Raw genomic sequence first — 23,545 nt, 5'->3', positions numbered from 1 at the left:
ATTTGACTTAAATGTGAGATTTAAATGTGGAGGAGTTTGTCTTGGTGACACCAAAATCAGCGATTTTGCTGCAAGCTCAGTCGCTCTGATCCTCAGTGCCTTTAGAAGACTGTCAGTAAAGTGATGATAATGTGTGGACTGATTTTTTTAGATATAAAGAGTGCTGATATGTATATCATGTGGCCTGCAGTTTCATGAACTGAAAGAAATACATATATATATTACAATCTATTGCCTCTCAAACCGGTAGGGGCACACATGACCAAATACACAGGGTGAGCATGTACAAGGGAGAATATCTATGTTCCAGGGTTCTAAGTTCTCAGGGTCCTATGTACTGAGGGTCTTAAATTCCCAAGGTCCTACGTTCCCAGGATCCTATATTCTAGGGTCTTAAGGTCCTAGTATCCTATGTTACCATGGTCCTATGTTGCCAGAGTCCTTTGTTCGAGGGGTCCTAAGTTCCCAAGTTCCTATGTTCCCAGGGCTCTATTGTCCTATTGTCCTCGGTCCTATGCTCCCAATGTCCTATGTTCCGAGGGTCCTTAGTTCCCTAGGTCCTATGTTCACAGTGTCCCATATTCTTAGGGTCCTGTGTTCCCACTGCACTATGTTACCAGGGTCTCACACTCCTAGAGTCCTAAGTTCCCAAGATTCTAAGTCCTCAAGGTCAAATGTCCCCAGTGTCCAGTGATCCTAAGCTGTGTTTCTAGGGCCTTAAGTTTCCAAGATCCTATGTTCTCAGTAGCCTATGTTCCTTGGGTCCCATGTCTCTAGGGTCCTAAGGTCCTGAGGATCCTAAGTTTCCATGGTCCAATGTTCCAAGGTCCCAATGCCCTATGTTCCCAGGATCATTCCAGGGAACATTCTTAGTGTCTATGTTCCCACTGAATTATGTTCCTAGGTTCTAAGTTCCCAGGGCACTAATTCCCAGTGTCTTGTGTTTTGAGGGTATTAAGTTCCCAGTGTCTATGTTTCCCAGTGTGCTATGTTCACAGGGTCCTAAGTTCCCAGTGTCTTATATTCCCACAGTTCTATCTCCCAGTGTCCTATGTTTCCAGGATCCTATGTTTCCAAGGTTCTATGTTGCCAGGGTTCTAAGGTACTAGCCCGTTATGTGCCGTTTAAATCATCCCATGTAAACTGAAAAGAATCTGACTCGTGAAGGATCACTGATCCAACATGTGTGCTGCTGTGGTGGTAAGGCTTTCTCTGCAAGATTTTATTAGACGGAACAACATGTACGGAACAGACAGATTGTTTACAGGACAGAAAATGATGCTCAGTGAGCGAACATCTCTGCCTTTCTATATGCTCTCTACCATCAATACAACTTGAGAGTTATGTGTCCCTTCTGTTTAAATCCTGTGGGATATTCAGGCTTTTTTTCATTTGTACATCAATTTACTGGTTAATGATTTTTTGGCTTTCAAAAAGAGGCATGACAGTCACTTTAATTTCACCAACAAATCCCAACATGAAATGTGCAACCAAATTTGAATGCCTTCTTTGTGTTGTGTATTTCAGGTCCATATAAATGTCAGTAAACCCAATTCCTGGCCAAATGTCAATGTCCATGTGTCTCTGGTAAGTTGTAAGGATCACTGTCGAGCCCAACAGCCTTTAAATTACGCAGATAATCATTTGATTCACTCCTGGTTTTGCAGTTTCCCCTGCTAAAGGTAGTCATGTTGCAGGATGTTTTGCCACTCAGTCTGAGGGTTGCATATTCCGGTGGGAAAGAGACATCAGTGCATACTCTCTATAATAATATCATATATCATGATTCAGGTTTTTATCCATACTGCCCATGTTTTTCTAAAAACATTTAATATTATAAGATTTGCAACACACAGCATAATGATTCCATGCACTTAAAAAAATCTGCTTTAGTTGCCCACCATTTTCCCTTAATATGGAAACAAGACACACTTAATGTCTGAAAGTTCAATAATATATAAAGCATGAGACATGTATCATTGAAAACTCCCTGGTATTCTGTTTTAAAGCTGCCACCTCGCTCTCATATTCTCAGTTTCTTAGCTATCACTCAACACAGTGCTTGCTGATACTGACACACTAGAGCAAATGATCTTCTGATTTTGGTGTCTATTTTCTCATTAATTAGATAAGCTGACAAATGAGAATATCTATAAATATCTATAAAAACTATATTAAATATTAATAGAACCTCCATGGTTTTGCATCTTTCTGCCTTTTCCAGCATGGCCAGATAACAGATACTGGCATGTTTGATATGTGCAAGTGCCTCATGCCTGCAGCAAGCCTGTGTGTGTGTGTGTGTGTGTGTGTGTGTGTGTGTGTGTGTGTGTGTGTGTGTGTGTGTGTGTGTGTCTATATGCAGCATGTGTGTATGTGCTAACGAGGAGAAACTGGCAGAGATGACTGGATGATTGGCAGCTCAGCACAGAGACACAGACAGGGCACATACAGAAGCTGTCTGGCAGTGCTGGTGCAGATGTGCACACATGTGCGTGCAAACATACATCCTACAGCGCGTGTGCACATTCACAGTCTGTCAGGCAGCACAGGTCCGCTCGTTTGTCTCCTAAAGAACTGAAAGGTCATTCAGTAACTCACAGGTACTCAGAGATCGTTTCAGTCTGGCCCGAGGTGTCCAACACACACACATACACACACACAGACACACACACACACACACACACACACACAATCCACAGAGAAACTAATTTACATATACAAGTTTCAAACTGTTTTCTAATGAAGGTCACCTTGTTGTTTTCGCTGTTCAGTGACACTCTCCATACACCAACACTTTCTTTAACACTTCATCACACACTTTCGCACACACACTGACACACACACAGATGGAGCATGAAGAAGCTTTCACTTCATGATGCAGCAGCTAAAAAAAGCAGATGCACTGTGCAGGGCTTTTTTGAGCAAGAACACATAAATGATATACCTCATACCCTTTACAGTAAATACACAAGCATACATACATACACATGTACACACAAACATTTATATTGAGATGCAAATCATGCAAATGCAAGCCAGTAGCTTGGTGTGCAGCAGAACCTTATCTACACAACACATGCTGCCTGTACGTGCTCATTTCCTGTCGTGAATGAAAGGATGCTCCGATCAATTAGAATCAGTCGATATTTATTGCCAATTGCTTAATTACCGGTCATTACACTCACCAATATGGAAAGACTGATTGTGAAATATGGGAGGCACATAAATAACACTGCCTGATCTGTCAGCTGTGTCACAATTCAGGGGCTGGAACCTGGATCTGGTGGGAAATGTTTTCGCTTCGCACAAGGGGCTGGAGGTGAGGGCTGGTTAGCCTCTATCAAAACAGGAGAAATTCTACCCCAGCTAGTACCAAAACTGCATTAAATAATTATATTGTGTATGTTATTAGCTGGCTTGATTTAAATTTAAGTTAGCAGAAACAAGTTGTGAACACAACACTGACATATCATCACATTTTAAGTTAACATGGTGAACACATCAGCAAACAGTTGGCGTTTAAGTCCAATATTCACTCTCTTTTAGCTGTGTTTTTGGTCTCCACCAACTCCTGAAGGAAATATATAACTCTTCAGCTGCTATATGCTCCACTGTGGTCACCAGCTAGTGAACATCTGACTGTGTCTGGCTGCTGTTTGGTGCTGGACAGGTTTTTTTTAGAGCTTTTTCACTGAAAACAGCTGCCTGCTGTGGCCGTAAACAACACTATGAGAGCGCTGAGAGTGAACAAAACAGCTAAGTTGTGGACAGTCAATAATGTAAAACATGATATAAACTTTCACAGCTGAGCTGCAGATTCAGGTGATTATTCTATGTGGGTCCATCGATGTAAGTGACTCTTTCCCATTGTTTTCACATTGTTTTTGATAGATTGTTATTAGAAAAATATACATTATAGATGTGACTGATTATGGGGATTTATTGACAGAACATAGTAAAAATATAATATAAGTATTTTTTCATTAGTGTATAATCACCTGAAAATAAGAATCTTTGCGTTTTTGTTACTTCAGAATGAATGGTGGAAAATTAAGGGCTGCAGAGGACACCCTTTTTTTCCCTAAAGTTTGGACATAGTAAAATTTCTCTGCTGGACTTGGATGACTTTTTGAAAGAAACAGGTTTCGTTGTTTGAGTCTAAAAATACAAACTTTGGAGGATCTAGTCTGCGAACTGGTTCACAGCTTGAGGCACTTAATGTTCCTGTCCATCCCTTCACAAATCCAACACAAAGATTGTTGTCTGTGTTGGGATTAACTCAGGCAGTATCTTTGGGCTGCTGGTGTGTGTGAGCACTGTGAGCCTGCTGTCGAGTTCTACATGATAACAGAGAATTTTTCTAAACTATAAAAGATTGTGTTTTTTGGATCTTAGAGATCTCATATCATCACAGTGCTAGAATCAGATTTTAAGACACAGTTCTTGGCACATCCAGTCCAGTTTTGTGACCACAAAAGAAAACTACAGTGGCATCATCAGTAACAACAGTGAATAGATTTTGGTCTTGAATTAATTTCAGTCATTTCAGTATTTTACCTAAATCTTCACAGTGAAGTAGATTAAGGTTCTAGTGCACACACTTTATGAGAGGCCATTCACTCCAGTTTAGATACTGCATGTTGTGGTGGTTTCAGCCAACATAACGTGCATTTTGAAAGGGACTGCCCCATCTAGAGGACAATATCTGACATTTATCCCCTTTTATTTTGAAAGGGTTGTCATACTCAGCCATGATTCAAAAAGATTTATGGACAGTAGCACTATATTAGATCTACCACTCAGTCCATAGTATATAATCTGTATGAAAGGTCTTTTTCACATGGCCTGAGAGCGACAGATGCAAAGGGAGATGATAGGTCAGGGGTGAAGGGTGAGGGATGGTCACCATAGTTACCTTTCCCATTCGATGGGGAAGAGCAGTCTTCTTCAGTGACATCGTTTCCCTGGAGAAAACAGACAAAAAGTTTTGTGAAGCTTTCTAAAAGTTAGATAAATACACAAAATGATCATTAATCACACCCTGCTCAGCAAACATCAGTGTGTTACAGTCACCTCTGAGTCCTGCTCCTCTACAGCCAGTGAGTAGTTTTGTTCCTTTGGGTCCTGGGAAAACTCCTGAATGCAGCAAAGAGAGACAGTGTGATGAGGAGGTGACACATTTATAATACTTTTCAAGCCAATTTATTGTCCTCCATCCATCCCCGGATTCCTCACCCCGTCCTGCTGCGACGGTCCTCGGCTCTCCATGGGGGCGTCCTGGTTCTCCTCTCCTTCACCGTCTCCCCCATCATCCCCACCAGGCTCGCCGTCGGCCCCGGCCAGGTAGGACCCTGACATGGAGGACATGGTGTCAGTGCTGATGTGGGAGTGCTGCGAGTGGGACGAGGCCATGGACATCACTGACTGGACCAGGCTGCTGCTCACTGGGTCTGGCAGACAGACGGAGACACACATCATGGCCTGACTCGGGGAGGGAGGATTTTGTTTGTTTGGTTGCCAGGTGAGATTTCTACCATTTATACACAGTTTGTACTTTCAATGTGTCTAAACCAAAAGATCTCAAAGCCTGAATCTTCACATTTTAATTGTGACACCGAGCAGAACAGAAAAAATGGAAATTGCTGTAATTCAAAGACACCCTATTGCATTTCCATGCACTTTGCTCTGTCTGTAGAGACAGGAGACAAAAACAAATATGATGACAGGATTGTTTCATTTCAATCACTAAAACATTGTGGTTTACATGACTGATGAGTTGATGAAGCACCAGATTATGCTGAAAATTGGGCACATTCCTATCCTTGAAAACATATTGGTGAAAATTAAGCATTTTCCCAAGTTTCAAGACTTTATATGAACCCTGTTTACTTAAAAATAGTGATCTCCATTGTCACAGAATTACCAACAGCAGAATACAGGTATTTTTTATGTTTGTTGTCATATCAAAGGAATAGTTAGATATTCTGGGCTATACACTTATGCACCTCTTGCCAATCAATATTTGTAATTATACTCATGTTGTTGCACTAGGTATTGAGCTAGAGTCTGGCGTTAGCATAAAGACGGTGGAAACAGCTACCCTGACTCTGTTTAAAGTGCAAAAATATGCCCACCAGCACTTCTAATGCTCACTAATTAACAGGTTTGTATGTTCCTCCATGTCAATAAACAGAAATGCTAAAAAAAAAAAATAGTTGTTTCAGGGAGGCTACATGCTTCAACTACTTCTCAACTAACAACAGTCGACTGTTGAGTGTTTGTAAGCAGCTTACAACATTTCATCATCACAGTGAGGTCGTCAGGTTTGTTAACATTGTGTCTGAACAGAAACCTGTGCTCACCAACAGTATCTAGTATCCCATTCCATCCCACTGGAGTCCCATTGGATAAAGTCCATTTGTCTGACAGTGGTCTTTGCTCTGAAAATACCAACTCTCTCTTCAGTTGTTTATTAAGGTTAGGGTTTCATCAGCCTACCACTAATGACTTGGTTAGTGGACCAATTCAGCACCTTGGACAGGGTCACTGAACTTGCAACTGTAGGGAGAGCGTGTATTTTCAGAGAACTTTTAAAGGAAGAGAAGTGGCCATTTTCACTCTCGCAGCTGACTACATTTTTCTAAAGCTTTAAGTATCAAAAGTTGTTTGACTAAATTCACTCCAGAACTCCGTCAGCGACACAAGCTGGAAGCCTGACTACACAGGGATTAGCTTTGGAGAAGAGGATAAACATGTTTGAAGTTATTATTTCATTGAATCTTTCATTCCAGCTGGAATAACAGTCCTCTCTTCCTGTTTTGTGCTGAACAGCCATCCAGCAGATTTCCCATAAATTCTGATCCAGTGGTACCACTAAAAAATGCAGAGGTGGTTCAAGTTGATGATTTATTTATGTTTAAATGCTCCATGCATCGCATCAAGGTCTCTGCTTTTAGCTTTATTGCAAATTTCACAGATACTGCACACCACAATTTGAGGAAAATGTTTTTTCCTGAATGGAGACCATTACTTAATCTAACATCTTCCATTAAGTACAGCTGCATAATATAGATGACCTTAAAACTGATCACTGAAGCTCTTTTCAGACAAGCTATTTAAGTGATGGCCTGCTGTCAATCAGACATAAATGACTTTTATGGCTAATTTATTTACTTCTTTAAGAGAACGACCACATGCTGGTGCCATATTTGATATTTTTATATCTGTACCAACAGCTTTGATGGTGCTGTGCTGAGCCACTTGATTTCACTGTATAAACCTGGAATCTGTGTGTAACGGCTTATCCGTTCACTGTGCACAAAAGCATTACGTTAATAACAATGGCACATCGGAAGTACTTAAACTAAATTATTTAAGTAATCAAATAATTAATGAAGATACTGCTGCTCTCTCATTTAGGAGACCTATGAATCGATTCTGCTGCTGTGTGACGGCAAAGCTTAACGCTGGAGTTGGTAACATTGGAAAAACCAGGAAGAGTAAGCTCAATTTTGAAAGCATCCAACCGAAAAAAATCCCACCCGTCCCTTCAGGCCTTCCTCCAAAGCCACTAACCCAAACACTTAATACTGTCATACATGTTCAAACAATGAACATTGCTATTGTTTATACCCACAGCTGTCAAGCTAGTCTGTTAGAACTTGGAAATGTTGGCTACACTTTCTCTGTCATTCTTGCGCGATTAGCTCACTGTAGCTTTAGAAATATTTCTGCCTGGCCAAGTTGGAAGACTCTGGTCATACACACTGAGAGCACAGGCAGAGTGCATGCAGGTAGACAGGCAGGTAAACCATCCAGTCATTTAATTCCGGCCAAATGAAATGATTGGAAGGGTTTATTACAGGTCTGCAACAGCCAAAGGTCCAAGATTTTTTTCTCAAAATGTTAGATTTATTGATTACTGGTGAGATTTAAAAAAAAAAATACAACAAGCTCTAGCTTTAAAGAAGTCAAAGAAAAGGAGCCTACATTCTACATTTGTTTGGTCAGCGCAGTGGAAGGGTGTAGTATGGCCAAGGATGAACCAATTAATTTTGGTGGGTACACACATTATTTCTCACTTTCATTAACATTGTGATAGGACATTTGACATTTGAGCTGCATTCCCCAAGTGCCGTTCTAATTCAGACATCAGACTGAGTAAAGCTGTCATCACATTTATATAGTAAGATGCATGTCTGAAAGAGGCTTAAACACATTATAAGCATTGAATACAATATATACAACACAAAGCATGAAGACATAAACGATAAAAGCATACACTCCCTTTAGGAAAGAAAAGCACCCATTGCTGCGGTTTCAAACGCTGCCTCAAATTTTAGTGTTTGTTTATGGGCTTGCAGTGCTTGTGAGGACCTGGTTTTGCACATAGTGAGGACATTTGTGCATTATGAGGACATACGTGGCAAGTATTAAGAATAACTATGTAGAAACAGCCAGTCTTCTCATGGATGGTCTTATTTGCTTATTGAGGTCATATAGAAGCATCAGTATTAAAACTGTGATCGTTTCATATCCAGTTAAACACACCTTGAAGTACTTGCGTTAAGATCAGGGTTAGAGGCTAAGGAATGCATTATTTAAACCAGTGGAGAAAGACAAAAATATGTGTTTGTGTGTGTGTGTGTGTGTGTGTGTGTGTGTGTGTGTGTGTGTGTGTGTGTGTGTGTGTGTGTGTGTGTTTGTGTGTACCTTCAGGGGAGGTGATGGTGGAGGAGAGCGGGGTGCCGGTGCAAGATGACTGATCGATGGCTCCAGATGAGGAGAGAGTCAGGTTCTCACTGTCTGGAGTCACTCCGTTCTGTAAAACAACAAGAGCAGCAGTATGAGAGGAGCTCACAACACCACACGATCCGCCAAACACAAACACACAAACAAACCTGTCCACACACACACGCAGCCTCTGGAGATATCTGACACTGAGATAAACAAAAATGCATTTTCTCTTTATCTTTGTTTCACACATGCACAAACACACACACACACACACACACACACACACACACACACACACACACACACACACACACCTCCTGCTGGTCCACAGCAAGTTTGTGGCGACAGGCCTCCGATTCACTGCAAGACTTCTCATCCTCCTCCTCAGGAAGCACAGAGGAATTCTGGGAAAGTGATCTAAAATAAACACAACAAACATTATGGACAAAATACAGACAAAAATAACGGTAGCGGGTTTGATGTACCCGGACCAGTCAGACACAATTAACAACACAGACCAGGAGAATTTAGAAAATCATATGATCTCAGTAGGATGTGGATATAATGAGGGGTAGAATGACTCTATTTTTGAGTGTTTTCTTATTTCCTGTTTTTATTAAAACTCTAAAGTGAATATGGGCTTATAGAAATATAAGCAGCAGGATAAACATCAAATGTTGGATTTAGATGGAGATAAAATCCAGATAAAAATCAAGTTTAAAGCAAAATGCTTCATTTAAAAATCAATGTATTGTTAAAAAGAAAATAGCACTAAATGCATCATAATTGACATCTAAGACTCTGGAAGATAACTGTGTAACATTGATTTTTAAAAATATTCCTGTGAATTCATGATAATGTCACCAAGCCATCTTCTAATACAAACAGAAAATAAACAGTACATAGCAGTAATGCTCGCTGTCAGTCAGACTCACTTTGAACCACTCTTCTTGAGTTTGAGTCCCTGACTGGAGTTGGAGTGGTCTAGAGGGGAGAGGGAGCGGGTCGGTGCTGGGTGGGGCTCACTGCTGTACGGGGGCAGCGCTCCGGAGACGTGGCTGGGACCAGAGTGGAGAGGAGGGGCCACTGAGGACGTGTTGAGGGGGCCGTTCAACGCCTCCAGGAGAGACACCGCCTCGTAGCCTGGAGGGATGTGCTCTGACGCCTGCAAGTTAGGAGAGGACACAATTGACTTTACTGGGATGAGGACTGATCATTATTTCATATATATATATATATATATATATATATATATATATATATATATATATATATATATATATATATTCTGCTTGTTTTCTCACCGAGTGTTCCTCTGAGTCAGAGGTCTGTGAAGTGATGACGGGGTTAAAGCTGGTAGGTGAAAGCGGACTGAGTTTCTTCCTCATGGCTCGGATCTGCAGCAGAGCTCTGAATGCTAAAAGAAAAACAAAATGACAATAAAAGAAAGAAAAATTGGCATGAAATAATGCGGGGGTATTTACTAAGACTACGGATATAAATGAGCCTGAAGTGCATAAAGTGCTGTTGCATAAGATCAGATGCTGGGCTGTTACGATACACGTTGTACAGATCTGAAAGGAAATGGAGCGCAAAGGAAGTGTTTCCTGCTGCTGAACATATGTTGTGGCCATATGTGAGTACATATTAAATAGCCAGATCTATGAGCTCAAAAATGATCAAAACACATTGCAACTCCTTTGACTAGATTATTACCAGGGCTTTTCAAAGCCTGAGCCACCTGAGCCACAATTGAAGCAAAACAGCCTTATACTGCTGTTTGACATAACTTTAGACTACACCAAAAATATGAGAAAGGGCACTTATTAGTTTCTGACTCTGGGATAAACAGTAAAATTCTACAATACTGAATCTCTCAACTACTACATCTTTACCAAAATCCCGCAAATTTAGGCTATTATATGTGCTCTCCTTTTGATAACTAATTTAATAGCTGAACTAATAATGTTCTTACATTTTATTCAATTAGCTTCTGAAACAGTTTGAAGTCCCCCTCGGGAGATCTGCCTCTCACTTTGAAAACCTCTGCTATAAATAAATTAAAAATAATACATCATACTACTTTATATGTACCACTGTCTGCTTCAGTCACAATCCACTGGACTGAAGCTGCAACAAGATGTTAAAAGTCAGGAAAAAAAAAAAAATCAACAGCACTCTTTGTTTCTTTCTCTCTCTCTGTGGGCCTGTTAAAACAATGCTGCAGATTTTACACCTGCCTCTCCCGCATGTTAAATTTCAGACTCAGTTTTCTCTGCTGCAGTGGTCAGTCAGCAGTGATACATCGGTTACAGTAACTATTGTTTTAAGGTAACACATATACCAATATTTTTCACAATAAATTTCTTCCATGTTCCGTTTTCTTTTTGTTCTTCTTATTTTCTAAGGCACAAATTTCTTCAGAGTTTCGGTTTCTGTGTATCCCTGTGTACTGTGTTTGTGTGTTTGGAAAACGACCTAAATTTTATGCCTCTGTAGAGGAACGCTTCAAAACACATATTGCATGAGACCAGAGGGCCAGAGTAGGACTGGGAACTTCACGCCTCTAACCAGCCCACTTTAGTTCACAACCTATATTATATTGCATATGTGATATGTAGGCAACATTATATGTTATATTCTGTCACTTGTTCTGTACCTTCGCTCTAAAGCTGCAAAACTGTTTTTTATCATGGCACATTTGGTACATTTGGCCATTAGCTCGTGAAGTTTTTTTTTCATTCTGGCCTTTTCGGCTCCTCCTTTTCTCTTTCTAATCTCCATCTTGTCTTTTGTACTCGCATCTTCTGCCATGTACCCCTCACTGTGCAATTCAGGTCTGTTCAATGCGGTCAGAGTCAAAGGTTAAAAGCAATTATGTCATCAATCAGGTAACCTCCTGGGCTTCTGTGAGTGAAGCCTGCATGATCTTTTCATAAAATGATTGTGCTTGCTGACCCTGTCACTGGGCCATGTGACCCAACAACCAGCCTGGCCCACCGGGAATCTTCCTGCTTCCACAGATTAGCCACTCTGGGTCTGCATGAAACCAAATGTGCAAGTTTCAGCGGTGTCGTTATAGTTCTATTGTACATCAGTGTGGCCTTTTATCAAATAACAACGCAACAACGCAATTTGACGGTTTAGCTTCTAAAAAGGGAGCTTTAACCGTGTTGGGAGGCAGCTTTTATCATTTTTTTTATTTATATCTTTTTCAGCAGTTGGAAGCATTATTTCAATCACGGGACTCGTGGGATTTGGGAAGGAAACACTCTGTCTTTGCTGGGAACTCACGCAGTCTGCAGATGGGGCAGCAGTTGGCCTGGTAGCGCAGAGTGTCTGCGCAGGCGTTGCAGAGACACAGGTGTCTACACGGCAGGATGAGTGTGTCTCGCACATCCGACAAACACACCACACACTCCGCGCTGTTGTCACTGATCTCATCATCAGCAACCTGGAGATCAAAAACGTTTAAGATGTTAGGAAAAAAGAGAATTTCTAAGTCTCTGATTTATTTTACTACACTGCCATGTCACTTCTGACGCAGTCAAAAAGGAGCAGACAGAAAAAACCCTCATGTCGTCTGATATCTACCTTTGATTCTTGGCTGTTGTATTTGTTCTCTATCCCATAGATCTCCTGCAGCAGATAACTCACTCCATCCACCTGGGGAAAAGGAACACAGTTAAGAATAAAGGCGGCAGGTCTCATGGGCCAGGCGTCATGTTCAAGAGGGAAATAAAAGCTTGGGTGTATCTTTTGTCATTCAAAGGCATAAAAACTGTTACACAAAAGGAGGAAGGAAGAGAGAGAAGAAAAACAGGAGTATTCACCACTTGTTTCTGCTTCAGAGGCTTCACACAGTAGCTCCCGTCCATGTGCTAACAAAGAAAGAAAGCAACAGCTGCATTTTAATTTACCTTTCATGAGGGGCAGTTTGTTTTCATAAGCACAATTCCCCACATATTTATTTTTGGGGTGGAAGGAGCGCCTTCCTTTTTTTATTTGACCAACATTCGACTGAACTGTAATGTTATGCGGAGGACTTCTGATGTTCCCACATATTCATGCTTGAGGGCAGAATGCAGATTTGCCTCTGCTGCAGCATCCTTAAAGAAATGAGGGATTGGAGTCTTTGCAATTGAGCGCCCATAAATAAAGAGATATTTACTGGACCAACAATTTTTGGTTATTAATCATTCTCTCTTGCGTCAGGTTAGCCTGGAACAAAGGGCTTTCAATCAGGAAAAGGGTGGAGGAAAAGATTAATGAGTGAGGTGAAAAGGAAAGCCAGTGGTCTAAAAAATTACCAGAAGCTAGTTGTTGCAGTTTGTCCAGCTGATTTAGCCCATTTGATACACACTGCCATCAGTCGAAGCTGCAGCGGTGGCTGTGACACACAGCTCACAGAGGCAATTAAGGCACTTTAAAACTCTTAGTGCCAAATTAATTTGACTGAGACCAAATAAATATGATAGAGAGACATGATACACATGTCACTTGTCACACATGATACACCTTTCAAGGACATCATCATTTCTAATGTCTATCACAAATAAATGTCCACATCTGTTGAGGTTGTCTAATGGGAATAGAGGAGTAAACATGGGAATAAAGTGTATTTATACACTTTATTTGTATATTTTTTTTATATGAGATTAGATATTTTCTAGGATTTTGGTTCTGGTAATATCACAGTTCTGGTTATCATGGTATCTTGTCTTTTCATAATTCAAAGAGCTAAAATGTTTTCAGTTTTGAGAAGTATTTCGAATTAATGTTGAATGCTTTTTTTCCTGTGTAGCTGTCACAACACTATGAACTGTTTCTCAGTATTTTCCTATATAAATGTCCTCTGTAAATAAACTATCTCTTGATATGTGTTGTCATTGTTCTGATTTCAGTGATTAAGGGCCTGTTTCATCATTACACAGCAGTATAAGTCTTAACACTGTCCTTGATTGGTTTACAATAATAAAAAAACAAAGAAAAGCACATTTTCAAAGTTGGTAGCAGCAAATGTTTGACATTTAAGCTGGAAAAGTTATTCAAACGATTACTCCGGTATCAAAATAGTTATAATCAGCTCCATCTGAGAGCCTTGCTAATGAAAAGTCCTGCAAACAGATGGTGCCTGACACAGTTTCTCACTGGCTCTCACTCTGATAAAGAGCATCTTTCTTACCTTTTCAAATGTTGCCAGCAGTATGTGAGAGTGGCCCAAATGTTCTGCAAGGATAAAAGGCAGCGAACACGTCACTTTGCTTAAAATTCTGCAGCTCTAGTTTCACATCAGACCATCAGTGTGATAAATACACGGCAACTCACCTTCTCCCTCGTCTACAACAGCCTGCACCACCATGGGGAAAATCTCTTTGTCCATATCAAACAGCAGCTGAGGAGACAAACGGAGTAGGTGTTTGTGTATCTGCAGTGTATGAACTGGTTTCACAGTACAGCCTCATGCAGGCACGTCGTCTGCCTACCTCCTCGTCAGCCCACTCGCTGAGGTTGACGGTGTGTGAGGGCAGACAGAACTGCTGGCACACTCCTCTCTTGAAGTGCACCGTCTCAGACTGCAGAGAGCTGTCCTGGGGCAGGTAACTGCAGGAAGGAGACAGAGGAGCAGTCTGCTTATCGGTATAAAGAAGTGATCACTTATCCCTGCTGCAATTTGACATATGGATGACTCATTTGTTGAAGCATTCATTTTAATGAATTTAAACCATAAAAGACCATTTCTCTTTGAATGTGTCAGTTGCTACAGTTTCTGTGCTTATTTTAAGATGTTTTATTGTATGTGAAGTGGAGGATGGACAACATCTGCTTGCATCCTGCATCCTGTCTGAACACAGCTAGAATCACACACAGTTCTTTATGCAAGTTATGCAAATACTGACATGTAATGCAGGATATATATGTAAGATATGCAAGACCATGTTGGCATAACTTCTGAGAGCCTTCATGAATATTTATGCAAACATTTTTCTCCAGCCAGTATTAAAGGTAGCAGATGTTCCTCTTGATATTCACTAGGGATGCAGTTTTTTCTCTACCAATACTCACAGTGACACTCATTTTTTCCAAATTTAAAATGTGTACCACACTGCATAGAACTCATATTAAACATTTTTCTGCAATGTAAGTTGAGGCCAAGAATTTCTGTGGCACTATAAAGTGAATCAGCAGCCTGCTGTGACTGAATGAATGTAACTGATAGCATATACACACACAGTCTTTTATTTTTTTTATCCAAACCAGCTTAAAAGAGTATTCAACCAACAACAAAGAGACAACTTTTTAAGCAGAAACATTATTAATATTGAAACCTGGATTGCACTCTTACAACAATTTAAAAAGATGCAGCAGAATCAGAGGTGCCGTCTGTTTTTATTCCACGCGTTCTTTGTCCTTGTCAAAACCTGAAACCTACATTACCCCCAGTCTAACTCAAATAACGCTGAGACAACTGATCACACTTCGCTCAGCTCCCTTGGGGTCTATAAAAGGCTTTACACACGTTTTTTCATATTTGCAGTTGTACTCCCCAAGACCTGTAAACAGACTTTGATGTGTAAAATGAGTGGCGTTCCCCTTTGATATAGCCAGTGTCTGCTGATCAATCTGCATCTCTAGTTGTCTCTTGAGGGAACAGTGTGACAGTAAGTATCTTGCAAGGATGTGTTTAAGGATGCACCTGCTGCAGACAAATTACTGGTGCAAAAATATTTTGAAAATATGCCATCTGAGCGGCAGTAATTTGTGCTCATCTGGAGTGATTGCAGACTCCTGATTGCAGACCTTCACTGATGCAGCATGAGAGGCAAATTCTGCTGATTAGATACTAGATCCACAGTAACTAAAAAAAAAAAAAAGATATCGACAGCTGTGATTGGTTATTGGATTTTAGCAAATATTTTAACATCATGCACCCAGTGTTATTTGGTTTCCACTCACACTGGCACTCCGTTGTGAAACTCCTCCATGGCCTGGTAGTAGATGGTTATGGCCACCTGTGTGTCAGCGTCGAAGGTGAACTCTATGTTGTAGCACGCCCTGTTCTTCCCTGCTGCCTCGTCACCTGGCAGCTTCAGGTCCTCGCTGCACCTACGAGGGGCAGAGGTGGAGGAGATAAGGACGAGGGAGATGGTTTTAAAGTAGAGGACGGAAATCTAATCCAAACTGTTTGAATCGTGCATTTATAAAACAGGCATGAAATCCAATTATAGGGTGCTTTAAGCGCCAGCAATGATACATATATTATTTGCAACAAGTGGATCCATTTATCATAAGAAGTCGTGTAATCCTATCTAAAGTCAGTAATTAACATGAATTTCATTAGGTCTTTGAATCACTTTTGATTGATTGATTGAATGTCTTTTTTTCTGTATGTGGTTGTTTTTCCTGTTTTCAGGGATAAGGGACATTTTGTGCTTTTATTTTTGGCTTGAATTTTGTAGTTGTCTCCACCAGCTGCAAGCATAGAGGGCATCATGTGTTTGGTTGAGTGTGTGTGTGTCTACATCTGTCTGTCTTTTATTGCCTGTAGCGGGTTCAGTTTTTAAGCTTGAGTGAAGATACTGGTATCATATGAAACTAGAGGACCTGAGGCAGCTTGTCAGGTGGGGACTAAATAATGCTCCAAATCTAGACTTAATTTTGTTGAGGAAAAAACTGGCATGGACATTTTCAATGTGGTCCCACCTTTCTATGGATACCCAAGAGCCTCTCCTTTATAGACATGCCTACTTTATGCTAATCCCATGTACTGTTTTTTGCATGCAGTATTTTCACATATTCTAAAAATTGTGTATTTGAATATTTCTGCATACTGGTTTCCATAAACAGTATTAGAATGTCCTAAATTGGGTCTGACTGGAAATCTGAGACTCTTGTGGATTCAATGAGCCCAAATGTATTCATGTGTGATAATGTTAGTGCCCATAGTGTCTATTTCATTGTAGTGAGACCATTTTTTAAACTTGAATTTGATAGTGGTTGCTTGTTAGAATTAAATTCAGTTACTGGGGGCGATCTCATCATCTCTTTGCCAAAACATTAACCTGCTGAATAGACACAACTCCCACCTGGGACATGCAGGCTTTGAACAGGCAACATCACGTGTAAATTATTCAGAATTTCAGATTTTGTGAATGTAGGTTTCTATTCTATTGTTGTAAAGCCTCTTGGTTGCTTGTAATCTTCTAAATAAATAACAAACTTTTCTAAATAAATAACAGAAGTTTGAACTTGAACTTAACTTTGGGCTGTTCGGTATTCCTCAAGAAAATGTTTAATTTCATGTTGCTAGCAAGCTAAAAAGTTTTTATAAAGTTATTTTTTTCTAGTTAGCTAAAAAAAAGACAAAAAAGCAGGTGGAGGGGAAAAAAGAGGGGAAAATGTTATATAGTTTGCTAGCTACATTGTTTACTAACTAGCTAAAAAGTTGGTTAGCCTACTCATGGGGGCTCAGCAAATAACTGTTTTGCTAAGTCGATGTAAAAAAGGACACTATTTTAAAAGTTAAACCTCCTCAGGTCTAAGTTTTTAGATACTACTGGGCCACATTTTTTGGTGGCATTGCAGTAGGTCTGTCAGAGAGCTGCTATCAACTGAGTGCAATTTTCTAGTTTATGTATGTGAGTGTTTGTCCTGTTTTCAGGGATAAGGGACATTTTGTGCTTTTATTTTTGGCTTTAAGTTTGAAATTGGATGTTATATACTTTTGAGTTGTTTTCATGGGCACGAATGGAGAAAATGAAAGTTCAAGTTACATGAAAAAAAAACACATGATCTGACACAATGCCTTAAATAAGCTGTTGTGGCTTGTTTCCTAAAAATAACTCAGTGGACATAAAATTAGACAGCAGTGGTGTAATGAAGGGTTATGTATATGTTTAGGTGGATAGGAGCACCTACCGTACGAGCCGCAGCGTGTCCTTACGGATGTTTATAAGGCTTCGTAACGTCTTTACTGGTTCCTGAGGTGGAGGGGCTGCGTACGGGAACTGAAAACAAAAAGAAAACAAATTATAGATGTAAAATACATGTTATGAGACTGAAGAGTAGTGGCATTCATCTACCCTCAACCGCCTCGACATTCCTCTCTTCACCGCAGGGAATTCAGGGTTACACGAGGTTTAACATTAACACACAAGTGTTTCGGTTGGTCAGCACCAGCAAGATCCGTGCTGACAAGTGCTGAGCCCGAGCAAAAAAATCTGCTCAGATTGTGTCTTTCCAGGGACGAGGCTGACACTTCAGACAGTGTTTGGCACATTTCTGCACACACAGGGACCACAGGAGTGTAAAATAGTCCAGGGTCAAACAGTGCCTGTCTTTATTTCAGGCTGCTTAAAGGACCAGATGGGTGAAGTTTACTGCATCAGGAGAATTTTGATAGCATCAAGTCACAGATAAGGGTGTGACTCTGTGATGCGTGTGTGTCTTTTTCACCATTTCCTCTTGCGCCCAACCCAGTCTTGACTGATAAAAGCCAAGATTAAAAACCCTGGTCTAAAATCAACACGCATAACCTTTAAACTTGACCCGATGTGTGGCTCACTTCTCAGTTTGTTGTGTGTTTGAAGCCAGAAGCTGCTGACTGAGCGTAAAGGGAGAGCCGAGGTGGTTTGAGGATCACTGGTGGAGAAACATGCAGGATGTGGTCAGATACCTCCACACTACAACCCCTCATCTGTCTATGTGAGTGTGTGAGTGTAAGTGTGTTTGTGTGGCTGTGAATGGCACCATATATTCAGTGCTATTACACATCTGGGCTCAGCAGGAGTCACGCCTGTAAACTACACAAACACACACACTGAGTAACAGATGCTGAAAAGAACCATTCATTAGGAAATTCACAGCAACACTGTAGGTCTTATAACGTATTAAAAATCATTAAACATCAGAGCGGCAGTCTGTGTTTCCTCACACATGCTCAGAATAAAATAAAAAAGGTCAGACTGCTTTCCTTTTCAAACACATGTGACTCTACAGCCATGCTAACAGCTCTGTCAGGCTGTACTTACAGTAAGCACAGCTGTGTTTTGAGCTAAATGCTAAAGACAGCATGCTAACAAGCTCAAAATGTCAACGCTAACATGCTGATACAAAGCAGGTATGATGTTTACCATGTTCACTACCTTAATTTAGCATGTTAGCATGCTAACATTGATAATTAGCCTGGAGGGTCCAACTGTGGACCTCATGTCGTCAACATTTTTTTTGTCTCTTTTAATTAACCATATTTGAAAACAGTCACGTTCTTCCAACACTTTAAGTAGCACTAACACAATTTTTTATCAGGTGAAATAAATGGGTTGATTTTCTTTCTTGTAGTTAGTGTGTAGGTTTTCCAATTGACTGTAAATTTGAGATCAAATATCCATAATAAAACACTCCTCTGCAGCTCATTTTGTTTTGTTGCAGTGGTTCTGACGACGGCCTGCCAGAACTTCCTGTAAATGGTCCAAAGGTCTGAACCATCTAAAAAAAATGCTTTCGCGCTAGAAATGAACCGAAACATGATCTGTACTGTACTGTATCACCTCTTTCAGTCGAACCAAGGTTTGATTAGTTGGTCAGACTGTGGTCCAGGGGAAGTTTTACACCTGTCATTTTGGTTTGGATCAAACTCAAAAGACTGAAAGTCTGGACAAGACGAGGTAAGAGTGAAAGGGCCCTTAGTTACAAACTGATACTTGAACATTTCACTCTGTGTGGCTCTCTTATCGGACTATATTTTCAAAATATTTTTGTGGCACAAAAGAAAGTGATGCACGTCATGCCTGGGTACAAGAGCTGCAAAATTAATTGAAACACTGAAATTGCAATATAGCTATGTGCAATATTCAAAATTCAGAAGGTGTAGGTTTTTTGGATGAAGAAAAAACCGCCCGACAAAACAGCATTATGATGAAAGACTGTGGTGCTGCAGAAATGCTTCAGCCAAATTTAGCTCTCCAGATGTAAAAAAAAATGTTTGTTTAATACACATCCCAACAATTTGGGGGGTTTTTTCCAGTGAAAATTAAAACTGTGATGCAAAAATGATTGTGCAGCCTTTACTGTGTACCCTATTGTCTTCTCATTGGCACACAGACCAGAGATCCTCAGATGTGGGACTCAGTTGGACGTCCCTCTAATTAGCACTAAACCATCTATCCATTATTTGTCGACTTTTCACTCACTAAAACACACAATGTCAACCTCATGGTGCTGCCGTGGGTAAGGCCAGGGGATCACCAAAGTCAGTAGGATTCGTCCTCTGAGTACAATGAATGTCTGTAGAAAAATTCATGCCAATCCATCCAAAAGCTATTGAGATATTTCAGTCCGGAGTTAAGTGGTGGACTGACTGGCACTGCCCTCCATAGAGCTGCTAGCGAGGCTAAAAATCCATTTCATCCGTGTGCTTCACACAGGAGTTTCTAAAACCTCTAAATATAGCCCTGTCCATTATCATATTTGTAGAGCGGTGGCAGGAGACCGAGAACACAACAACTGCGGTTGGTTTTATGATTCCATGGCACCATCTGCTTAGAAACCACCAAACATTATATAATGCTGGTAAAGCTTCAGTCACACATATGAGGAAAAAAAAAACACGCCATCACCAGCTGAATTCTGTGCCCACAGGAGGATTATAAACACCCACATAATCGGGAGAAAAACTGCACTCCTAATTTTAGCCCCAGTCTAGACAGAAACAGCAGTGCGACTGAGATTAGCACACAGAGGGATGCAGGAGCAGAGTCTCTCCATATCAGCTTCACTTAGTCAAACACTTTAACTCCCCTCCAAGCCTTTCAGTCTGTGTCAAATTCTCTCTTTCCTCTGCGGACCTGAGCTCTTTTTGATCTGCAGCTCTCATTAGTTTGACCTTCAGGTTCATGATTAGGTTGAACAAACCCTCTGGAGGAACCGCTGCCTATCAGCCGCTCTGTACCAGGAGCCAGCAGACTGTCATTTCACTTTTAATTAGTTTGACAGGAGGCAGGAGACGTGGAAATAAATTTCAATCAGTCACAGTCTGAAAGCCTGTTAATTGCCACTGCAGGAGTCAGGGCTGCTGTCATGTATCCACCGCTGTTTAATGAGGAGGAGACAGCTACACCTTTTGATGGTGAGACGAGTGGTTGACTAATGAATTAATCGATTAACACAAAATTAATTTGACAATGAAGTCACCTATCAAGCAAAAATGCCAAAAACAGTTCTGTTTTTTCCTTCTCAAATGTGAGGATTTGCTGCTTTTCTGTCATTTTGAATGGAATACCTTTGGTTTGGACCAGTGCTTGAATAAAACAAGAAGTTTTAGGTTCAGTGAAATTCAGAGTTTTTGACATTTAATACAGCTGATAGTGTCTGAGGATACCTACCGCCACAGGTCTGGTCCCCAGGAAGTTAAGGTCTGTGTTTTCCCCAAACAGGTAGCCCTCCGGATGGGTGGAGTCAAACTTCTCTCCCCCCATGATGAAATGACTGGCGAAGTAACTCCCTGCACACACAAAGAGAATCACCAATAACCACTTCCATTCATATGTTTGTCATGTTTGAATTCTGTCATAAAATCTCATTTATGGATTATTCAGTCCAGATGAAACAGCATTTCAACAGTAAGTAGCTTCTGTATCACGACATATTTCCAAGTGAAACACATTAGGAAATGTTGAAAAGTGGCCGTGTCATACCCGACAAAGTTAGCCCTCAAATCTCTCTGCCAGAAAGGGTTCTGCGACATGCGGTTAACAGAATCTTAGCTCTGTGCTACTAAAAGTTGAAGTATGACTGATGTGTAGATGTCATGATATTATTGGTTGAAACTGTTTGGTTCAAGCCTGCACACATCATATGTTGTTTAACAGGAAGAAAACATGATTGGATTTTGATGTGAGGATACAAAGAAATCAATAATGAAAATCATACAGCATAAAATTTCAAAACTGAATACCTTGCGCACTGCAAGAAATGTTCAGAAGCTGGTCTCATTAGCTTTCAAGACTTGTAGAAATTAATACGACACTATCTTTTATACCCACAGCAATCAGTGTATATTGTCACTTTTATTTTACTAGCTGGTCATATTAACTTTGTATGTTTTAGTCACTAAATTCCTAAGTAAGGGATCAACAGGAGACTTATGGTGCAACAAATAAACAATAAAATCATTCCATTTCAAAGGTTAAAAGATTTTCTGCTTACGTGGGTGGTTGTGCTGCTGAACCACTAGATAATGCTGAGAGTCAAGCATTTTTCATGGAGCATACCTTGAAGGCATGACGTTCAAGACTTTGTACCAACCCTGTAAATATTTAAACAAGTTGCTTTTTATTAGCCCAAGTCCAAACACCTGAAACTCTGCCTTCATCTCCATTTTTTCAGCTATCTGTAACATGAAGCAAAAAAAATCATACATGACAATACGGCGTTATTATTATGCCTTTAATTTATAGGGGAAAGAAATTAATACAAATGAATAAATGGGAACTTTTGAGAGAGATTTTAGGGCTCAGTAACAGACAAAAAGTTCTGTTTGAAACAGATTTTTTTGCAGCCAAGTCTACCCATCTGGCACTTCACTGGCATAAAACTTTAACACTTCCTTTAAATATTTGAACCATCTAGTTGGCACGTCATGCACAGACATACACCTCCTGGCACTGCAACATCAAAAGCAATGACTGCAACTGAGCTTTATGGTGGATTTATCCTCAAATTATCAAGTAAAACCGGCAGGGAAGACAATAAATGATATAAAAAGGTAAAGTTGTTTTTCCTTTCTCATTTCAAGAAAACAAACTAAGCTCTGAAGAGGATTGGTGAGGGCATTCTTGGCCTGTTATTGGCCTGCAGCTTGTATCCACCTGTTTACCAAAACTTGGGTTGATGACAACAAGACTAAATAGACGTTCTGCCTTTTAATCACAGGGTGAGCTAATATCATAAGACTGTAATGGTGGTTCGGAGTCTTTAAATACATGCTGAACAGGCCAGTCATAGTATATCAGCTGGTCTGCTCCGTCCTCTTTCACACGTATTTGTGCTGGAGACGAGGAAGGGTTTGGATGCTCATTCACGCTGTAGAAAAATCCATAACACGACAAATCAGGAGCTAAATAAAGCCCCGGTGATGACGCTCTTTCTCTCAGTGTCTCTGTTCATCACCTTGTTATTATTTACAGCAGGTGGGAGAGGAGCGCTGGGCCAAAGCTTTGTCACCAGATCCCAGAAACAGGAACTGGGGCTGACAGATCGGTTTCACCACCACCTTCCTCCTCTCCTCACACCACCACCAACACCTCGCCTTCAAGCTGCAAACAGGACTGTTTTATCATAAAGTCACACAGCTTAAATTGTAGTGAGAGCGGTGCTAATGGCAACCACAAGCCAACAATCCCTCTTGCTTTCCATCCTTTCTTCAGTCCATAATATCAATTTAAACCTGACTTATTATTATGATATCAGAATATAGCCCAACACATCACAACCGAGTATAATAAAACTCCCTAATTCTGTTCCTGGCCTCATTCTGTGAGGGATTTTAATTTACTTTATGTCTTTGCTTACGATAGATTTGAAAAACAATAACACTGTTTCTTCACAATGTGATTTTTTCTGACAGTAATATTGGATTACAGCTAAACCCCGAACACAGCGCTGCAGTCAGAAGATGTCACATGGAGGAACAATAACAAGACCGATTCAAAACAAACAGGCCTGTTGAGGTTTGTGGTTTAGATGAACTAGGTGTAAAGTGAGAAAGGTTTGGTGTTGTTTGAAACTTTGTGATACAGGCACCAAT

At 40.5% G+C, this 23,545-nt stretch overlaps 1 protein-coding gene across 4 annotated transcripts in view; it reads right to left on the bottom strand.

Moving 5' to 3' along the window:
* The window catches only part of rnf157 (ring finger protein 157), a 33,120-nt gene that overhangs the window by 5,982 nt on the left and 3,593 nt on the right, over positions 1-23,545 (bottom strand). For all 4 annotated transcript variants that reach the window (XM_084740699.1, XM_084740700.1, XM_084740701.1 and 1 more), the window contains exons 2-17: positions 21,123-21,241; positions 17,659-17,747; positions 15,697-15,846; positions 14,226-14,343; positions 14,068-14,134; positions 13,925-13,968; positions 12,573-12,620; positions 12,334-12,405; positions 12,034-12,193; positions 10,044-10,156; positions 9,675-9,904; positions 9,054-9,156; positions 8,716-8,824; positions 5,239-5,453; positions 5,077-5,139; positions 4,919-4,967 (exon numbers count right to left, since the gene is read on the bottom strand). In XM_084740699.1, the coding sequence (XP_084596825.1) occupies positions 4,919-4,967; positions 5,077-5,139; positions 5,239-5,453; positions 8,716-8,824; positions 9,054-9,156; positions 9,675-9,904; positions 10,044-10,156; positions 12,034-12,193; positions 12,334-12,405; positions 12,573-12,620; positions 13,925-13,968; positions 14,068-14,134; positions 14,226-14,343; positions 15,697-15,846; positions 17,659-17,747; positions 21,123-21,241 (1,749 nt within the window). The remainder of the gene's footprint in view (positions 1-4,918; positions 4,968-5,076; positions 5,140-5,238; positions 5,454-8,715; positions 8,825-9,053; positions 9,157-9,674; positions 9,905-10,043; positions 10,157-12,033; positions 12,194-12,333; positions 12,406-12,572; positions 12,621-13,924; positions 13,969-14,067; positions 14,135-14,225; positions 14,344-15,696; positions 15,847-17,658; positions 17,748-21,122; positions 21,242-23,545) is intronic.

Source organism: Lutjanus erythropterus, chromosome 17 (assembly GCF_056507025.1).
Source record: "Lutjanus erythropterus isolate fLutEry1 chromosome 17, fLutEry1.hap2, whole genome shotgun sequence".
Taxonomy (NCBI): domain Eukaryota; kingdom Metazoa; phylum Chordata; class Actinopteri; order Lutjaniformes; family Lutjanidae; genus Lutjanus; species Lutjanus erythropterus.
This window is presented reverse-complemented; position numbering and strand designations above follow the sequence as displayed.